This window comes from Leptonychotes weddellii, chromosome 9 (genome assembly GCF_054177405.1).
Source record: "Leptonychotes weddellii isolate Sample4059 chromosome 9, ASM5417740v2, whole genome shotgun sequence".
NCBI classification, from domain to species: Eukaryota; Metazoa; Chordata; class Mammalia; order Carnivora; family Phocidae; genus Leptonychotes; species Leptonychotes weddellii.
This window is the reverse complement of record NC_138377.1, coordinates 62303253-62325211: the sequence shown is the minus strand read 5'-3', so window position 1 is coordinate 62325211 and position 21959 is coordinate 62303253. Positions and strand designations below refer to the sequence as shown.

The 21959-nt window shown below is 31.9% G+C and overlaps 1 protein-coding gene across 3 annotated transcripts in view; it reads right to left on the bottom strand.

The window, feature by feature from the left end:
- Window positions 1-21959, bottom strand: part of NOVA1 (NOVA alternative splicing regulator 1) — a 149578-nt gene that overhangs the window by 11959 nt on the left and 115660 nt on the right. For 2 of the 3 annotated variants that reach the window (XM_006740616.3, XM_081830663.1), the window contains one exon: window positions 15499-15570. The exons of the other annotated variant lie outside the window; for it this stretch is intronic. In XM_006740616.3, the coding sequence (XP_006740679.1) occupies window positions 15499-15570 (72 nt within the window). The remainder of the gene's footprint in view (window positions 1-15498; window positions 15571-21959) is intronic. 3 annotated transcript variants of the gene reach the window in all.

Below are 21959 nucleotides of genomic sequence, written 5' to 3'. Positions count from 1 at the left end.
AGAAGCATTATCTACAATGGCCAAATTATGGAACCAGCCCATGTGTCCATCAACTGATGAACGGATAAAGAAGAAGTGGTATAGATATACAATGGAATATTATTCAGCCATAAAAAAAGAAATTTTGTCATTTGCAATGATGTGGATGGAGCCAGAGTGAAGCAAAATAAAACTAGTTAGAGAAAGACAAATCTGATCTCCCTCATATGTGGAATTTAAGAAACAAAACAAACAAGCAAAGGGGGAAAAAAAGAGAGAGGCAGGCAAACCAAGAAACAGACTCTTAACTATAGAGAATAAACTGATGGTTACCAGAGGGGAAGTGGCTAGGTGCAGGGGGGATGAGTAAAATAGGCAATGGGGATTAAGGAGTGCACTTGCTGTGATAAGAAAGTTGTATGGGTGAATCATGGAACACTTCATCTAAAACTAATGATGTAATGTATGGGGATTAACATAAGAATAAAAATAAATAAATAAATAAATAAATAAATAAATAAAATAAATAAATAGAATTCTTTTAATAAATACTTTTTTAAAGAAAAAAAAAGAAAGTTGTATGGGTATGTTGATCACTATATTGCACACCTGAAACTAATATTACACTGTATGTTAACTAACTGGAATTTAAATAAATTGTGAAACATTAAAAAAATACAAGAAAAAAGATATACTTTGAAAGTAGTAAAAAACGAGAAAAAATCACTAACATTATAATAGTTAAATATTAAATATGCACTATATCCTTTTTCTTAAATTTTCACTGATGTATTGCTTTTCCTATGATATTTTTTAGTTTCTTACTAAGGCTTTATGACTACTCTTAGCCATAAAAAATGTAGCCAAGTTGGTTGTAAAAGTCCAGAATACAAATATATCAGTGTTTACTTGATTAAGTGATGAACATGACTCAAATGATAGTTTCTTACTGAGTCATAATCACAATTTATAAGTGGTGCAATTACCTCCTATCCCTTGCCTTGCTTCAAACAATTGCATTTTTACCTCAGAATAATTAACTCCAAAAGTTTTGTGGAGATTGTACTTCATTTTATGTCTTTTTTCAAAGGACCTTACTTTACTTGCCCCTCTGGCTGCTAGATATGAGAGACAATGACAGAGAGAGTACACCTCTTTTTTTGTGTCTCTTTGGAAGAAGACAGAAAATGAATGATAATCCCCATGAAGTTTCTAAAGGCAAGTAAAGTTCAACTTGACTATTTTTTACTTAATACATTATTTCATGTTGCCCCTTGAAGTATTATTAAAAGGTTTTTTTTTTCTTTTGATGACTGCTGCATATTTTAAAGGCATATCACATCACATTCCAGAGAGGGATACACTTAGGTATAAGAATAATAGGAAAAATCAATTTTTTATAGGTAAGAACAAGGAAAAGAAAAGCACTTTAAACTACTTCTGTTATGTTGAGATGCTAGGCACTCTAGACATAATTATGTCAAAAAAAGAAAAAATACTAGAAATCAAATAATTATAAAGAAAACACAAGGGTGGTAAATGATAAAACATTTTAGGGCAGCCTATTATTTACAAATGAAAATAATTTCGAGCACTGTCATCTTAATGCTTACTAAACTATATTTTACTAAAATGAGGTTAAATTTCTGGAAGTCCTATTTGTCATCATTGTCCATGTGTCAAATTATCAAAAGTCTCTTAGAAATCATTATTATTATTGCTGTTATTATTTTAAAGCATCTCTTCTTTGACCAGCTCTTTCAGAGTATATATAATAAGATAAATGTTTAGTGCTCTTAATTCTGATTAGTGAAAAAATGTATTTGAAATATTTGGGGTTTTAATATGAAAACTAATGTTTTTAATTTAATATCTTAAAAGGCTATAATGTCAATTTAAAAAGTGAAAAATGTAGGGGCTGTGTTCATGGAAGCGGATGATGAAAAGTGATGAGAGATAAGGATAGAGGGAATCAAGAATTCTATTTTGGATATTTTAAGTTTGAAATCCCCATCAGACATCTGAGTGTTGATACCGAGCAGGTGATCGGCTATGGGTCTGGAGATCAAAGGAAATTTGAAAGTTAACATAGAGATAGTTATTTTATTTTATTTATTTATTTATTTTATTTTTTTAAAGATTTTATTTATTTATTTAATTGACACAGAGAGAGAGAGAGACAGCGTGAGGGGGAACACAAGTAGGGGGAGTGGGAGAGGGAGAAGCAGGCTTCTGGCTGAGCAGGGAGCCCGATGCGGGACTCCCCTCCCGGAGTCCCGGGATCATGACCTGAGCCGAAGGCAGTCGCTTAACCAACTGAGCCACCCAGGCGCCCCTTTTTCTTTTTTTAAGATTTTATTTATTTGACAGAGAGAGAGCACAAGTGGTGGAGAGGTCAGAAGGAAAGGGAGAAGCAGACTCCCCGCCGAGCAGGGAGCCGGATGCGGGGCTCAATCCCAGGACCCCAGGATCATGACCTGAGCCGAAGGCAGTCGCTTAATCAACAGCCACCCAGGCGCCCTGAGATAGCTATTTTAAAGCAACAGGAATGGATAAGGTAGTCTAGGGAACCATAAAAGTGAATAAACAATTCATTAAATAGTGAACAGTAAAGAACTGTGTTTGACAAGAAAATATTAAACTGCTAAAATCAAAGATATTCAAGGTAATCAGCAAAATTAATCACTAAAAAGAAGTGAACCAGGAACGGTCTATTAATCTCTTTCTTTTAAAAAATGTGTGCCAGTATACACTGCTTTTGGAAATCACACTGTAGTATACATTAAGTTATAAAATGAGCATAATCTTTACCTTAGTTTCTCTCCTTTTGTGATCCTTCTGGGAAATAACCCAGAACACAGAAAATATATACACAGAACAGTGCTTAGGCACTACATGTAATTATAAAAGAGTGTGTAAAATAGAGGCGCCTGGGTGGCTCAGTCATTAAGCGCCTGCCTCCGGCTTGGGTCATGACCCCGGGGTCCTGGGATTGAGCCCCGCATCAGGCTCTTTGCTCGGCGGGAGCCTGCTTCTCCCTCTCCCTCTGCCTGCCACTCCCCCTGCTTGTGCTCTCTCTCTTTGTCAAATACATAAATAAAATCTTAAAAAATAACTGTGTGGAAAATAACACAAAATTCTAAAATATATATAAATATGTATGTAGATTTTGGATTAAGTAGTGTAAAATTATATGCAGGTAAAACTGAAATGAAGGGAATAATAAAAAGATCGAATTTCAGGTGAGCTTTTTTTCCCTTACCATATAAACTTTGTCTTATTTTAATATTTTAAAAGCAGTGTAACAAAAGGAAATAAAAAAATTACTCCCAAATTAGGCGCTGAATAAATAAATCGTGCAAAAGCAGAATAATTTGTTTAAAATAGTTTTAGTGCATTTCCGGTATTTACTGCATAATTATTTATTTAGTGCCTATTGTGTGCCAAGCACTGTTCCAGATGTTGGGAATTTTATAGAAGTAAATAAAACGGATAAGATCTCACTTTATGAAGCTTACAGTCAGGTGGTATCATAAAGACTACTAATTATTTAAATTTATTTTATAAAATTAGTTGAGAAATGACATGAGATTTAAAATATACTTTTAAATTTTAAAATAAGGAAATTTAAAATTATAGTTTTAAATAAGAATCACGTAATTAAAATAAATGCCTGTTTATGAAAACTACAAAGGTAATTTTGGAATTTAAAGCATTTTAAAATTCTGAGTTTATTCATAGATTGACTTGATACTCTACAATGTAACCAAACTAATTAGATATTTTTAGAAGTAAATGTCTCAACTATGTTTGAAAATCAATCTCTACTTAAACTTACATAACTAGATAATTAACTATAAAGAAACCTTTCACAATTTGGGTTTTAAATTTTGTTTTTACAAATTTTTGATTAAGCCATTTTTACCCTTAAAATTAAATACTGTTACTTAATTGAAAAGATTGATGTGCCATATTTTTACATGACTTAAGATATTATTGAAGCAAATATAGGTGCTTGTAGGCATTTTAGATTTACTAATCAAGCTCATACAACATTTCTTATATTTAATTTTACCAACAATTTTTCTGAAGCCAATACTTTTTTTTAAATAATACATGTTTGCATTTCAGTATCTTACTAGTAAAGTTTGATAATTTACTATCACAAATGACCATTGTTAAGAAAATGAAAATTTCATAAATTATTCGTATTTAATTAACACGGGATAAACAAACAAATATTAACTAAATAAAAGGCTACAGAAGAATGTCTGTAATTTAACAAACTGTATTATTAGTCACAAAGCTAATCTTTTTCCCTATATATGGATTGAAGTAGTTCACTTCTAATATTTAATGAACCATAAATAAAAATACATTAATTTTATAATTTCTATTATTTTGCTAGAAACAATTTGCAGTTAATGAAATAGAACATTTCCTTTTCCAAAAATATTTTTAAAGAGTAACTTAAAAAACTGTATCATCTAATTGAAGAAAAAAAACAGCTAAACAAACACTTAAAAAATGAATTGTAAAGATATTAGGTTTAGAAGAAAAGATGTAAAAGATCAACTTATTATCTCCTAGAATGTTCCCTAATCACAGACAAAAAAAATTAGAAAAGTCAACAATGAGAAACAATTTTTTATTCTATAGTGAGCAGGAGTCAAATTCTCTCATCCGGTAAAACTACTCTTATCTGAAAGAAAATGCAAAGACATTCATTACTGCTTCTAAGCATTTTAAAAAGAAAATAAAAAGGTTGAAAATAAACTTGATAACTACCCCTTTTATTTGAAAGATTAGAAAAAATTCTATTGAACTGTACACCCCCCCCCCCCACACACACACAGAGCAAGAAGACTAATACATGTCTGGAGCAAAGAGCATTCAGGGTTTTGGTTATATAAACACATGTATAATGTTCTGTCTTGAGAACATACTGTGGTATAAGAACTACTACAGCCACTGCAAGGAAAACGTTGATGAAATACACAAACCACCTTTACCTAGTAGGTAGTCCGGAAAGACCAGAGTATTGCAAGTCTGCCTATTTAGGAGCCAATGCCTGATTTATTTATGGTATGTAAAATAAGCAACGTTACAGAGTGACTATTTCATTCTTTTTCCCTGAAGATTACCACTTTCTTCAATCAAAATAACTGAAAAGCCCTAGACTTTCCATAAACATTAATATATCTTCAAAGGGGACTTTAAGGTCATATAATCTGGTATTTACCATATGGTGCGTTATGAAAATATAAATTATGTCCTTTCAGCAGCAATTTTTGTCCTCAGGCAGATCCTCTGATTCCCATCACTGGGTAAGAACACACTATCTACAGCATGGCAAACTAACAAACTTAGAAGTTGGCAATGGAATGAATATGGTCAGGAAGCACTCATTTAACCCTTTTCCATAATTTTGGGCATGAATATTATTGCTAAACAATCTTAAAAAATACTACTGTAATCTGTATATAAAAATCTCCAAGGTAAGAGAACTCCCGACCATACCTGGGAATCGTCAAAGACTACTAATGCTATCTGAAAAGATAATCATCCTTTATAATAATAACCTTTCACAGATTTAAATTGTACTAGTTAGTAAACTCTACTGTTCTCAATGCTAAACAGAACACCTATCCTTCAACTTCTGCACAAATCAAATATTTTTAATATTTTTTCAAATAAAGTGTGTTATGACAAAAGTTTTGATAAATTAAAGTTCGAGAGAAGAAACAGTGTTAATATAGTACACAATCATCATCACTTTAGTCAACTAATTTGCAGTTGTCATATAGTAAACAGCCTCAGAAAACATTTCTCTATTCTTTAAATATACATGTCCAATCTTGTGCTAGACCTATTAAATAAATACCCCCATAGGTAATTTTGATGTGAAGCTAGGAATGAGAACCTTTGATGGATTAATTAAGAAAGAATGAAGAAAAATATTACAAATATTACACAATTTAATTTGACATAACTTTAAAATATCAAACAGTTGTCATTTCCTTTGCTAGTTAGTAAGCGCCTTCTCTAGGCCTGAAACTTCTCTCTTGTGACCCTTCTTGAAACTCCTCAATAAAGCATTCCACGACTATAAAAAGGAGGAGCCCAGTAGCTCAAATAAATATATAATGTCAAAGATGGTCCAATCTTCCTCTTGGGAAATTCCCTCTTTATACCACAACTGAAGCCATTATTTTCTCCATCTTGTTTTACATTCTCTTAGTTAACATTTTAAAAACAAAGTAGAGAGATAAACAAAATAAGTTGATAATGTCTTGTCATCACCCTGATGATACATGAACACAAGATGTTTTTTGACTATTAAACATAGGGCCATATGTTTCTTACCAACTTCATATTCTTTAGATAATATATTATGAACACTATTCTAGGCCATTTTATGGGGCTCTAACTCATTATTTTTAATAGCTTCACCACATAATATTCTGCAATACTATAATTTATTCAGTCACTCTTCTGTTAAAGAGGTCAGGCTGTTTCCTAACTTTTGCCATTGCAAATAATATTGTGATATACACCCTTTGTCCCTACATTCCTGTGTATTGGTGCATTAAGTTTTACTGGATAGAGTCTCAAAAGCTGCAATTTTATAGCATTTCTAACATCAACATTGTATAAGAATGATTATTTTCTATATCTGTGCCAGCACTTTTTTTTTTTTAAGATTTTATTTATTTATTAGAGAGAGAGAGAGAAAGCACAAGCAGCGGGAGTGGCAGGCAGAGGGAGAAGCAGGCTCCCTGCTGAGCAAGGAGCCTGATGCGGGGCTCGATCCCAGGACCCTGGGATTATGACCTGAGCCGAAGGCAGACGCTTAACGGACTGAGCCACCCAGGCGTCCCATGTGCTAGCACTTTTAAATTTATAAACACATATGCACACACATACACATATATTTTTGTGTTCCCAAAATATGTGTATTAGTAACACACATAGAATTTTATCTATTTGTTAAAAAAAAAAAAGTATAATGTTGTGATGTTGATTCATATTTCCCTGATGCCTAGTATGTTCATTGGATATCTCCATTTCTTTTTCCGTAAAGTGCTTTTTCATAAACTTGGCCTATTTTTCTCCTTTTTTTCCCCCTATATAGGAGTTCTCTGTAGAGTTACTAATTCATTGTCATGTGCGCAATGTAGATTTTTTCAAGGATACTGTCATTTTTGCTTATTTATGGTGTATTCTGCTATACCAAAAATATAAAGTATTTATATTCCAAATCTTAACCTATTCCTTTGTTTTGTGTTTTCTTCTTGCTTAAGAAAGTCATCCTCAACTTAATTTCACACACTATAATTTACAGTTTCAATCTTGAATGCATTGAGATTTATTTTTGCATATTGTACAGGGTGGAGGTCTAAATTTATTTTCTTTCAGGTGAGTAGTCAAGTGTACCAGCACCATTTATTAAATAAAACATCCTTTTCTAAAATGAATTAAAATGACACTTAAATATTACTCTGGACCAGGAAGCGTTCTAAACACTTTTCATGTATTCATTCATTTAAGAATCATGCAACCCTATGAGCTAGGCACTATTATTATTCACATTTTACATTGAGAAACACACATGGCAAAGTTAAGAATGTTTCCTCAAATCAGAAAATTAGGAAGTGGCAAAGATTTGATTTGAAGCCAGGAATAATGACTCCAGATCACAGTTCTCTTAACGCCTAAGTGATATTACCTTTCTTAATGTATAATAAAATAAAGTAAATTTTCATATATACTTGGATTTCTGAAATCTCTATTATGTTTCACTGACTATATCTGTTTGTGTTAGTACCACATTCCTTTTATTATCATAGCTTTATAGTAAATTTTAATACTGAGTGAAGTATGTCATCCCACAAAATATTATTTTTCTTGATATTCTTTTATTAATAGCCTTATGGTAATTCTTAGGCACTTATTTTTCATATGGATATTAAAATCACTTGCCTTTGTTTCTCTCTCAAAACCAAAAAAATTTGGGAGAAAATTAAAACTACAATACATTTGCATTTTAATTTAAAAGTATTGATATTTCTATATTAAACTGTCTCTTTCCAAAATTATTTTAAGTCTATTCATTAAGGAAGTGTTTTATGTACTTATCTGAAAATTGTACATTCCCTTGATAGGGATTCTACGCTTTTTTGGTTCAGTTTATTCTTGGGAAGTCTTGAAGATTTTGATATGTATATGACATTCACTAAGAAACTGCACTCAAATATTAGTGATTTTTTTAATATTAGCATTTCATAAGGCTCTTCCTAGTAGTAAGCAAATTACATAAACTCTCATGTATATAATAAAATCAATACGTTTACTTAAAAAGGACATTTGGATTTCACTATTTTTCTAGAACTTTCTTAAATACACTTCTAAAGAACACTATCTTGACATCTCACACACATACACACACATGCTGAAGGAAATGAAATTAATTTCGATATTTTGGTGGAGAACTATAATTCTTGAGACAAGAGATAAGAGCTTGACTGGCTTTCACACTGTGTTCTGAGTAAAACAGAAGTCTAATGAAGAAGGCTATATCCCTTTAACTTAACCTTTTTATTCAATACAGAAACACATAAATACAGAGAACAAACTGGTGTTGCCAGAAAGGAAGGGAGGAAGGATAGGTGAAATAGGTGAAGAGGATAAAGAGTTACAGACTTCCAGTTATAAAATAAATAAGTCACAGAGATGAAAAGTACAGCATAGGGAATAGGGTCAATAATATTATAATAACATTATGTGGTGACAGAAAGTAACTACACTTTTCATAGAATTGTTGAATCACCATGTTGCACACCTAAAACTAATTTAACATTGTATGTCAACCAAACTTAAGTAATAAGAATTTAAAAAAAAACCTTTATCCAGTTGGCTTATATTTTTAGGGAACTTATGTTCAAAATTTCATTTGAAGAGATTTTCAAAAATAAAGTTTTAAACATATAGGCTGTAAGCCTATTCTTCCTCCTAATACTAGTCATTCAACAAATATTTATTGAGAACTTATTATGTTCCAGGTTACTGCTTCTGATAGATGAGAGAATAAAACAAAGATCCTTGTAATCATGCAACTTACTTTCTAGGAAAGTGAGAGAGACGACACACAGTAAATATGACAATACACAAAGTATATGGTATTCTATGAGGTGATGGAGAAAAAAACAAAACAGGAATACTGGGAGCAGGGGGAGGTCAGTTTGCAGTATTATATGGAGTAGTCAGGTAGGCCTTATAGAAGGTTTAATCTGAACTAAAACTTGAGGGCTATTAAGGTGTTAGTCAAGTAGATCTCAGAGATAAAATAATTTCATGCAGAAAGAAAAGCAAGAGCTAAATACTGAGGCGAGAGCATGCCTAATGCCTGCAATGAAAAGCAAGCAGGTCAATTTGGCTGGGGCGGAATGAGTAGGGAGGTGAGGTAGGAAATGAAGTGAAAGAGGTAATGTGGCGAGGGCCAGATCTTGCATGTTAATGGGTGTCATTTGGGGGATTTTGGTTTTTACTGAGTGAAATGGGAAATGATTATAGGTACAGGCAAAGGAAAAAAAATCTGACACATTTTAAAAGAAATACAGACTTTATGGAGAACAGACTTTTGGAGAGCAAGGGTAGAAAGGCAGGAAACCCTATATGGAAGCTGTTGCAATAATTCAGACTTGGACTAGGGTAGCAGCAGACGTAATGAGAAGTGATTAAGATTCTACATCCTTTAGTAAAGGTAGAGTCACAATTGTTTCTTATAGGAACTGGACTTGGAATACAAAAGAAAAGAGATGAGGGTGAATCCAAGATTTCTGTTCTGAGCAAGTGGATGTATGGTGCTGTCTTCTACTGAGATGGTAAAGGCTGATATAGATGGAACAGGTTTGGGGTAGTTTTTTGGATTGTTGAATTTGAGAGGTCTATTAGATATGTAAATGGAAACTGCTGCACAGTTAACTGAATATAGTCTATAGTTTCACTGTCAAATCTGGATTAGAGATAAGTATGAACCCAAGTTATGTGGAACCTGAATCATACAATTTTAAGGGATATCTTTGGGAAATACATTCAAAATTATGAACATAAAATTAGGTACAGTGTCTTGTAGTAAGCTTGAGGTGAGAAATCTTAAGGCTTAAGCTTCATTGGTTCATAGTAAACCTGTCTCACACTAAAGACATAAATTTTGCAGATTGTCAGCATATGAAAGACATGGTATTAGATAAGGAGAAAGAAAAGTATAAATCCAGAAGTCATTTCAAGTATTAAGATGTGGAGCACTCCAAACATTAAGTGGGATGAGGGGAGGAACTAGCAAAGGATTTTGAGACAAAGCACATGGTATGATGCAGAAGACAAATCATGAGTGTGCAGTATCCTGGACGCCAAGTAAAGAAGACATACCAAGGAAATGGAAGTGATAAATTATGACAAATACTGCTGATAGGCCAAGTAACATGTGCACTGAGAACAGACAACTGGAATTAGCAATGTGGTCATCACTGATGTCCTTGGCAAACACAGTGTTGGTGGAATGGTGGAGGAAAAAATCTTGCTGGAGTGGATTTAGAAAGAATGGGAAGAGAGATATTAGAAAACAGTAGAGAAAATTTATGAATTTTGCTACAGAGGAGTATAAGGAGAGGGGCAATGTACTGTATAGTGACTAACATGACATAATAAAAAAAATATAATAAAATAAAATCCATCAAGCTAAGCACAACTAAGCAAGCCACAAAAAAAAAAAAAAAAAAAAGGAGAGGGGCATTAGTTGATGCCAGGAGTGGGATTGAAAGAAGTTTTGTTTTGTCTTTTAAGATGGGAGAAAAAACAGATATATGTATGCTGGTGGGAATGATTCCACAGAGACAAAAAACTTGAAAGATAATGGAGAAAAAAGGAACTGCTGAAGGGATGTCCTTGAGTAAAGGAAGAAGGATGAGATTTAATGTATAACTGAAATTACTGGCTTTAGGTTGGAGAAGGTAAGATAACAGAAGAAAATGTAGAATATGTGGGTAAAATACTGGCTCAGTGAAGTAGGAAGTAAGGTCATCAGTTGGGAGTGAGGAGGGAGTAAGAGATATTGGAAGGTTAGATATGGGAATTCTTAGATGGCCCCATGATCTCTGCCTCCTTGATGCTACTTTTTGTGCAATTCTCTCCATTTGAATGTGGGTGAAAATTGTGACTTGATTCTAATCAACAGAATGTGTCAAAAAGATGGAATGTCAGTACTGTGATTAAGTTATGTTGTATGGCAAAGGAGGTGAAAAGTCGCTTCTATGATTAGGTTCAATATATAAGACTCCATCTTGCTAGCACACACTGGAGAAAGATTCTCCTGCTGGCTTTGCAAGATGCAAAAAGCCATGGTGCAAAGTGCCCACTGGAGAGAGAGTCATACTGCCTGGAACTTGGGCAGCCTCTAGAATCTGATGGTTGCCTCTTGCCAACAGACAGTTAAGAAGTCAGCACCCTCAGCCATACAACTGCAAGGAACTGAATGCTGCCATCAACCTGGATCCCCTTAGAAGGGGATTAGGCTCCAGTCAAGTTTCTAGATGAGAATGCACTCCATCCGATACTTTGATTGCAGTTTTGTGAGACCACGAACAGAGAACTTGGTGAAGCAGTGCCTGGATTCTTGACTACAGAAAGTGTAAGATAATAAATGGGTGCTGTTTGAACCACTGCGTAATTTGTTACACAGCAAAAGAAAACTAATACAGGGGTTGAAAGAAGAGAACTTATGAAATAGCCATCTAGAAAGTAAAAAAGTGAAAGGGCTTATGACTGGAAGAATTAAGGGTCCATTTGAGATCTACAGCCATGAATTTAAAGAAGGACCAGCTGAGTTTTACCTGTGTTTTCCTGTAACCACAGCAAGGGTGCTATATATGAGTTACCTGTTTTCATGTTTTATTATATTTTGGTATATAATTTCAAATTCATCAGTCAGTAAGTAAATGTCTATAAAGCACATATTTCTGCAATCATTATTTTTCCTTTTTCTCTTCATGAAATTTGAGAAGAATCCCAGGAGAACTAAGAACCAGGAACCTAAAATTAAAGCTGGAATTTAATTTTTGGCACCATTGACTGATTAACAAAACCATTTTGTTGAATTTTGAAGTAACTGAAAAATTTAGTATCAATAACTTAGAACTGATGATCAAACCCAACTAATTGTTTTTTATTTTGTTTTTAAGGTTTTTGAAAACACATTGCTTAAAGAATCTAATTATATTTATTATATCTTTATATTTGCTTCATAGTTAAAATTCCACATGTAAGAAATTTCAAAGTTGCACCTTGCAATATGTGACACATGCAAAAAACAGTCCAAGTTGGAAAACTATTAGCCCTACTAACTTTTCTTTCTCATTAGGGAAATAACAGCAATTTGCTTTATCATTACACAACATACAACTTAGTACTCTCACTAGTGAAGAAAATAACTGTAGAGTAGTTTAAACTATCTAGAAAAAGAATAGAGAGACTTTGATTACAGAAATATTTTGGAGTTAAAAAAGCAGCAAGCAACACTAGTATCTTAGAATTCTTAGAATTCTTCAGTTTCAAAAGCTCTATGCTATGCTATTTACCATCTTAAAGAATACTCTTTCTTTTTCATATCACTTGAAAGATACTTCAGAACAAAATAAATTAAATAAACAGAACCTAACACTTATGGTTAACATTACATTCTAGATACTGTACTGTTCAAGAACAATGAATTTATTTCATTCTTTAACCCTATGAGATGCTACTATTTGGATTTCATAAAAGGGAAAACTGAAACCCAATTTACTCAGCAAGTAAGTGCCAGAACAAGGATTTGATCATAGGCAATTTGGCACCAGTCTTGACTTATAACCACCATTCTGTAGGACTTCTCATATGATAGTCCTTCAATTTTCAGGGGGAAATTATTATAGACCAACAACACTGTAGATATAGTCTGCCTCTCTGACCTGTGGAAATAGTCTGGGCTGTAGAAACATGAGGGTAGAAAAAGTAAAATTTAGTATGTACTGAAACACGTAATCATTTTTAAAAGAATAGAACAAGTTTTTAATGTTGAAACTGCAATAAAACTTACTCCTTGGTGTATTTTCTGTGCTTCTTACTTTTGGGTTTTCTGAATATTAATAGTCCCTTAGCCCTTTTTATCACATTATTGTGATAACGTGACATCACTGTAACGTAGATAAACTATTCTGGAAATGGAACTCAGTCATAACTCATTTAACTGTTATTGATGAAAATAACACAAACAGTTGTCTGGGCATATTTTATATTGGTTTATAAAAGTTCACAAGGAGAAAGTTTATAGTTTTAACAGCAGAGGGTATCATATTAGCTGTAACACATGAAAATAATTCTCTTATAGGTTTAAAAGTTCATTTTAATTATGGAGATTTTAATATGATCATATTAGAACCCATTTTTCTATCTTGGTCACCCTTACAGATCTAAGCTAATATAGAGTGAATTTGAATTCACTGGGAAATACGGAGGGAATAAAATGATCACAAAATACTAATAACATAAGGATGGATGATGACTACAATTCCTTTAATAAACTTAAAAATCTTGTTTTGTTCTGCTTGTATATCTTGCCTCATGTTATCCAGGAGATACTATGCTTGTTTGTATAAAAACAGAAGAAACCAGAATATAAATAAAATATATTTAACAACTATAACTGAGTATAGTGGACAAAGTACAAAACCACAAAGATTTATTATTTCAAATATTAGAAAAAGAATTGGTAGAAGTGGATATAGTAACATATCTAGAGGGCAAAAATATTACCAGACTTCAACGTATAAACTAGCCTTTTTAAGAAATCATTTAATAAAAATTCACATGTTCATATGAAATAAATAAAAGAAAATACAAATCTAACTTCAAAGACAAAATTACTGAGATAGTTTTTCTTTCCAGATCCAAGATTTTTTACATTGTTCGTTGAGAAAAATCATTAGTTTTGTTTTTATTGCTGCTGCACTCATTTGTCTTGTTTTTGTTTGGAAAGGAAAGAATGATAAAGTATAAGAGAAATATTTAAAAAATAAAGTTAGTTGTTGTCCCAATAGTTTTCTATATCATGTGGCTAAAGTTCACTTAAGAGATAAGGTATATAGAGTAAAAATGTATAAACACTTTTTTTAACCTCATGCATTAATATTACAAGCTTTGTTCCCACTTTATGTCATACCATTTCCTTCAATGAGAGGTGCTGGGATTCATCACTAGAGATATATGTAGTATTTTAACCAAGTTATTGGGACTAAAATGTGAATATTACAGTTTTGTCTAAAGGGAATGCTACTGCATAAAATGAAAATCAAGCTCCTACTATAGAATAACATCGTACCCTATGTTAGTCTTGCTTCCAGTTATTATTTTAACATTTTTCCTGAGGTTGCAAAAGTATTAGACTCAATAACTAAGCAAAATAATTCTGACAACCTTATATTAGATTACATGCAAAAGGCACATTTAATATAGTTAGCAAATATAGTTCAAAGTTAATAATTTATTGGTCAACTATATGAAAAATATATTAAAAAGATAAGCTTTTGTTTTAATAATTGAATAATCCCATAAGGCCTTGTATTAGTGGAAAAGTAGAAATATTAAAGAAAATAACATCTCTCACCTAAATGAAGCTCAACTCAGACAAAATGAAAATGTGTTTAATCATTTTAATGAATATATTTTCAACATTTGTCAAGTACAGTATGGCTCTGTTTTACATAAGATATTTTAGATGAATTATTTAAATGTGCCAAAAATAACTACATTTGAAAAATGACCTACAAATATTCAGTACCAAAACAATCGTCAAATCAAACTAATATATATCTAATTGCAAAGTCTGCCACTCCACTAAAGAAAATAGTCATATTAAATTAGAAGACTATACCATTTCCTAAGTTGTAAAACAGAAATAAAATTATCACAAACACCAATTTTCAGTTACTTTTAGATTGCTAGAAATGTTTTTCATTGAAAGTTGAAAATTGTTTACACAGTAAGGCATGTCTGAAATAAAAAACAAATGAAAATGCATTCACTTTTAAAGATATACCTTTGCTCAGTAAGTCATATTTATACATTTTTTTACATATATGATATTCTTAACTTATATACCAATAATCCTAGGAAGAACCAATAATGGAGATTATAAACAATGACTCAATAAATAACACGCAGAGCTCCAGAAAGTCATAATTTTAAGGGAAAAACCCCAAATTCGAGGCGTCTACCATCTGAATATATTTTTGTTATCTAAAGTTAAAAAACTGCATATAAATATTCAGGAATAATCGATCTTTCTTTCTCAGGTTATTTGGAATCTGACCATGGTGCACATATGTGAATGAACGAATATATCCTTAACCCACCATTATCCTTCTCTCCAGTGTGCAGGCAATCACCCGTGAAAAGTATGGTGTAGATGACAGGATGATACTGTACCTGATTAGCTCTGGAGGTGGTCATGGGGTCAGATGGAGAGGACTTGGTGGTAGTTGGGGAAGATGGCAATGTCTGGGAACAAAGCAGTTCAGGAGCAAATCAACCTTTAAAAGCCTTAAACTGATCATTTAAATAAAACAAAATAAAATAAAATGTAATATAACGAGAACAAAATCCTAGGAACAAATTTTTCTCCTACTCATTCAAATTTAATGGAATTTAAGATCAACTAAGTAACTAATGCATGTAAATATGCATGCATAAGCATGTAAAAATAAATTCATGACTTGAAATCATGATGGTGACAGATACAAAATCCACATGAGCATTAAAGGCATCCTGACCATATTCATGAATAGTAGTCTCTTTTCTTTCCCTCTTGTTTGCTTGGGGGAAAAGAGATGTCAAACAAAAATTCAAGAAATTCAATGAGTAAGACTGAAAGAGTCCTTTTCCTATCAATGAATACAGTCGGGGATTGGAAGAAGTGGTGAAATGAAGTTTACTTTGGTATAAAAGCATCCACCTACTTAATATGTTGAACATCACCAACAAGTTGATTCCACATGAATTTAGGGATCCATACTTAAAAGCAACTAAATTTGCAGTTCTGAGTTCTTAAATCACATTATCTTCTAAAATATTAATTTTTAACAAATTTAGAGCCCGTCTGAAAATGTAAACATTAACCTCATATTAATAAACAAGTAACTAATAGCATTTTAACAAATTGCCATAATATTTTCATCATTTCTGTTGAAGACTAAAAATTTAATATAGATGTAGCATTATCAGCCTGTGTTGAATATAAGCACAAAAATATTAGGAATCATATTTATTGTTCACTTCATTCCAAAATGCTTCTACATACTATATATAAAATATGTTGTATGAGACCATAATATACTTGTTGAATAATCCATTAATATATTTTAAAAACTTCTCAAGTCTAATAGAATAACCTTGAAGTGTAAGATGTTAAACTTTTCTCTTTTTAAAAAAATATATTTTCACTTAGCAAATAGCATTGCTTAAGTAGCTCTCTCAATAGATAATATTTCCTAATAGGTGAAATGGGGTAGTTTTATAATACAGACACAATTCTATGTGGACATTTTGTTTTATATTAATAATTATGCATCAAAATTACTCAGATATGAGCAAAAGCATAACTTTAAAGGTTCAGCAGTGCCAGGAAAAGCAGATAAAATTACTTCATAAAATCACATTTCTTCATTTGAGATTTCAAAAGTTCTGATTTGGGTGGAACAAAGCAGTTAAGCATAAAAGAAAGGATAGGAAATTCACAGGCTTCTACTTAACTTACTGTTCTCCAGTAACAAAGTAAGATTGGTTCTAACATCAAATCATGTTATAAATAGTCCACTCCTCAAGTGATTCCTGGTTCTTCTAAGTTAAAACCTAAAATACTTTGAGGAAAACTACACTTCATGTTGAGTTATACCAAGGTTTTTGTTAAATCATATTTAAAAAGGGGGCAGGAGCTACATTCAGAAGTAAAACCTCATAAAAGAAGAAACAAAAAATTCAAATCCTTTGTTTTCTGTTTTCACTCTTTGTAATAAATTCCGCCATTTCTCCAGAGAGACTTTCATTTTCAGTTATTAAAAATTGCTCTAATATTTTCTTTTCATGCAATTCTATGCTGGAACATATATTATTGACTTCAGGTTACTATATGATGAATAGTAAAGATTTTATTTTCCCACCTCTGGTTATGATTGTTATTACAGAGAATTCCTTTAAAAATCTGTTCTGTACTTATCTCAGATTATGAGGTTGCTGATGAACAGACGTGAAATAAATATAGAGGTCATTTCTCCCCAGATAGGTTAGAATTTAAGTTCATTAAACTACAGAAGCACTAAGTATGTGTTGGGGTCTTGTATTTCCATCAGGGTAAAATCAACCTGAAGTACCACAGGTTCACAAGGACATCCACCTTGCCCTGGATATGAATTCTCAATAAGGTACTAAAACACTGCAAAGAATGATGTGGAAAAAGTAGTAATATTAAGTGGCTCAGAATTTGTAGTCACTTAGATTAATATTATCTTCTGTCAGTTTATTCAATCCCTTTCTTTTTGCTTGGCATATATATGAAATATTGGACATGTATTATTAGTAACTGATACAACTCATAGTTACATCATTGCCCTTAATAATTCTGATGCTATTTATTTCTCACAGAAACAAAAAACAGTAACTTTAAACTTCAGGGAAAATATTAATGTGTCTAAATCATTAAAATTTGCTTACCAAATATCATAATCTGATAAGAAATTAAAGTTTAATATTTCAAATAAACTGGTGAAAACCATATAAATTTGAGCTTCAAGGGATAAGATTATCAAAATATCACAATAAATTGTTTCTAAATATATTTTCTTCATTTAAATTCCTAGAATAATGAGTACATAATGAAATAAACATATGATGAGTTTTGTAGCTATTATTCACATATATAGTTTAAACACAAAATGTCTCCTCCCTTTACCAACTTAAGTTATAACAATAAAAAGATTCCAGAAAGTTTTCATTTGGGTTGATTTTGTAAAGTACTAGCTACAAAAAATTGTTCTAACAAATAGATAAATGTAAATATATTAAAATAATGCCTTTAATTAAAAATGTTTATTAATTAGATTAATGAAACAGCTTTGGTAGTTTTCTTAACAGAAATAGAACCAAAGAATCCATAAGAAATATTTCAATGTACAATATAAGTGTATGATATGTTTGTTTCCCTATATTTTATAAATAAAACATTTACTTCTACTTACTACACAGATTTAAAATTTAGTGGTTTCAAGTTAAAAATCATTTAGTAAAATTTCTGTTACACATCATGAAGATGTAACTAACTGAATATCCATATAAGCAACAGTATATTAAAATATTTATTATAAAAAACATGAACAAAGGACACTCTCCTCTAAAAATGCTTTCTTTACATTTATGAAATAGTGATTGTGAAGGACAGTCATTTTTTAAGCACAATTTTATCTTTCAAATGGAAAAGTATAATATGTTTTTATTTACACGAATTGACTAGCTGTTTAAGAATTCTGCTTTAAAGATTGAAGACTGAATTACTTGTTGCAGAAAAATTTAAAGTATTTTACAATTTCAAAATAGTGGGTCCTTTGAAATAGTTTTAAAATATTCATGATTTAACAATAGACATTTAGTTAAAATGTAGATATAATTAGGCTTCTGGGAATAAGAACTAGAAAGTAATTACAAATTGTAAAATGCATTCTTGTTAACAAGTGACAGTTTTGCTGGACCAGAAAATATTACTATAAATAAACTCTAATATACACAGCTTATCTCCAAGCAAATCTACAGTAACAGACTGTCAAGAACCTCTGATATTTATAGATATAGTGAGAACAGCAGTAAACAACAAATCTCAATTGTAATTCAAAATCTATTACTAGCTGAGTAATACTACTCAAGTAATCTCCTTCCCAAACCTGTGTTTTGAGTTCTGTTAAATAAATCTGTATAGTGCTCTATTAAAAAAGAAAAGATAAAATATGTGAATATGTAACTGTCATCTTTGGTTTTTCATTGTGACAAGTATCCTCCCCTTCTTCCAATGTCTGAACTACCTGGAACCCCTCAGCACTAATATAAACTCATGTTGTCCAATTTACACAGGTCTTTCAGAATTTATTCTTATTCCATAGCTTATTTTCCTCATAATTGCTGTCCTGTACCTTTATCCTTTTCTTCAATCCTTCAATCCCATGTGTTTTATCTACTTTTCAACTGATAGTCTTCATTACCTGAAAGAAATCATGATTTTTCAGAATGAACTTCCTTACTACAATTGACTACATTTGAACTTTTTCCATTTTCCAAACTATCTTTTTTCTGAATCTTCTTATTCTTTTCATTATAGACAAAACTATATACTCAGACCTCCCATCCTTCATAAGTTAGGACCTTAACACCCTAAATATAAACTTTCTACCACTCCTGAGACATCTTGTACCCTCACAGTAATCTCATTTCTAATTTCTCTGCCATTTCAAGCTCCTTTTTATTCTTTAACACAAGCCATTCCCTCTTGAGTGGCAGGGGTTATGTGAGCCTCCCTTATCTAACTTGTATTTTACTCCTTTGTATATCCAAAATTCCAAATCAGCATTTCTACCCTTCATACCATTTTTTCTCCTTACCTAACTGGACTGTTAACTTTTAGGAAATAATATTAGTAGGAAATAATGACTTTGCTTTCACCATGTGATTAACACTAGCTTTTAAATCACCAATAATTTCCTATTAAAAAAATTTTTTCTTGTATTTTTCTCTGGGTATTTGATCCTTTTTAGCAACTTAAACTTTCCTTCCTTATTTTATCACAGGGAGTATTACTGATTTCCTTTTTATCTTTATGATTAATAAAGAGCACTTGCTAAGAACCAGGTATAGTTCTACTCAGTTAATACAATATCCCTATGAAATAGATTATTATTACTAGTCCCATGTTATAGGTAAAGAAGTTGAGGTACAGAGAAGCAAAACAACTCACTCAAAGGTACATAGCTGGTCAAATAAAGAGCCAGGAATTGAACCTGGGCAGTCCTGCTCCAGATCCTATGCACTTAACTATACTATACTATAATGCCTATGACATACTTTTTCTGGTAACTGCTTCTTTATTTCATTTTTTGCTTTTTTTCTCTTCTCCTACTATGAAGATGGTAAGTGAAATTATCGCCTTGAATGTAATTAAGGATCTGTATTTTCAGTTTTACATTCTCACCTGTACTTCTATAAAAGACTACTTCAAGAGAAAAGCATACTACTTACAACTTATTCAATCTGTCTGCAACACATGAAAATATTATCTCAAACAGGCACCTAACTAAAATTCACTTACTGCTTTCTAGGCTTCACCATTCTGCTTGGCTCAAAGCCATATATAATAATTTTTCATTCTTTTCTCACCATTTTGGAACTACAATAAATCAGTCTCAAAGCCTTAGAGATTTTACTTCGAAATATCTTTCAATTTCAGGTATTTGTCTCAACTTCACTACCAAAAGAGATTAGGTGTTTGTCATCTTCTTAAAATATTGCATAGTCTCTTAACTTTACCCTGACCCAAGACATTCTATTTTAAATGAGGTTCTCTTCTTGGATAAACTTATTCCAGACACTGAAAAGTCCCCAAAGAGAGACATCTATTGGATTTCGTTTTATCAGCATTGCTCAAAATTGGAGGCCATATAGCCCAGCGTTAAGATCAATTACCAGTTACATTTCCTTGGGTAAGTTACTCAATTCCTTTAAACATCAGCTTCCATAAGTATAACATGGATTCTGTACTCTTTCCCTGCTTCATAGGTTTTCGTGAAGATGGATAAAACGTGAGACTACATGTAACGTGCATAGCACAACGGCTGCACAGAAACAATAAACACCGTAGATCGCATTATCATAATATTACTCATCCTTCATTCTTGACCACCAAACCTTTATTTATTTAGCCTGACAAAGCTTAATATTCCTTAGATTTGTGAGTGTTACATGAAAGAAGTTTAGAAAATATTATCTTACAAACCTTCAAACCTAAAGATCTGCATAGGCGATCACTCAGCTAATTGTCATAGTTCTCTTCTCCAACCAATAGTTGAACCTACAGGCAGCCTAAGAGTCGGTCTGGATTTTTATCACAGAAGGTAACAAAATGCAGAGGTGCCTCCTTTTGTTCTAACTTTCCAGAGAAATTAAAAGAGCTCTTTTGGGAAATATTAGGAAGTATCCATAGTCTACAGAATGCCCCTCGACCAGACACCCAAGGCTCTTTATTATCTGGTCCCACCCTATCTATCTAACATTAATTTCCTCTAAACTCCAACCCAAATGTTTCATTTCCATCACAAAAGTCTCCTTACTATTCAACCATTATATCTTTCTCCTCAAATCCATATTGTTTCACATGCCTAAAATAACTTTTTCTTTCTTCTCCTTTAATTAGGAAATTCCTATATAATCTTCAAGGCCCGGTTCAAATCTTCACCCATTTTATAAGACCAAATGTCACTCCTGCCTACATTTGTTTCACACGTCTCTGAACTTTTATAGTACATTGTTTATATTGTACTTTAGGTATATAATACGGTTTGACATTTTTATAAGTTATTTTAATCATTTATGATCTCTCCCAAACTAGTTTTAGAGAGCAAGGGCTATAATTTAATATATCCCGCAATTCAGGAAGAAGGAATTTAATAAATTCATGACAGAATGGATGAATAGTGAACACATTATGTGCTATTTTTGCCAATTTTTCATGACAGAAGTAAAATTCTTTGACGGAGTTAAGATTTCTTATATCTTCATTTGATTTTTTTAAATATAAGAGAATGCTCTAAATGCCTATAGTTGCTTTGCTCTTAATGTGGCTTTTCTTAAAAATACAT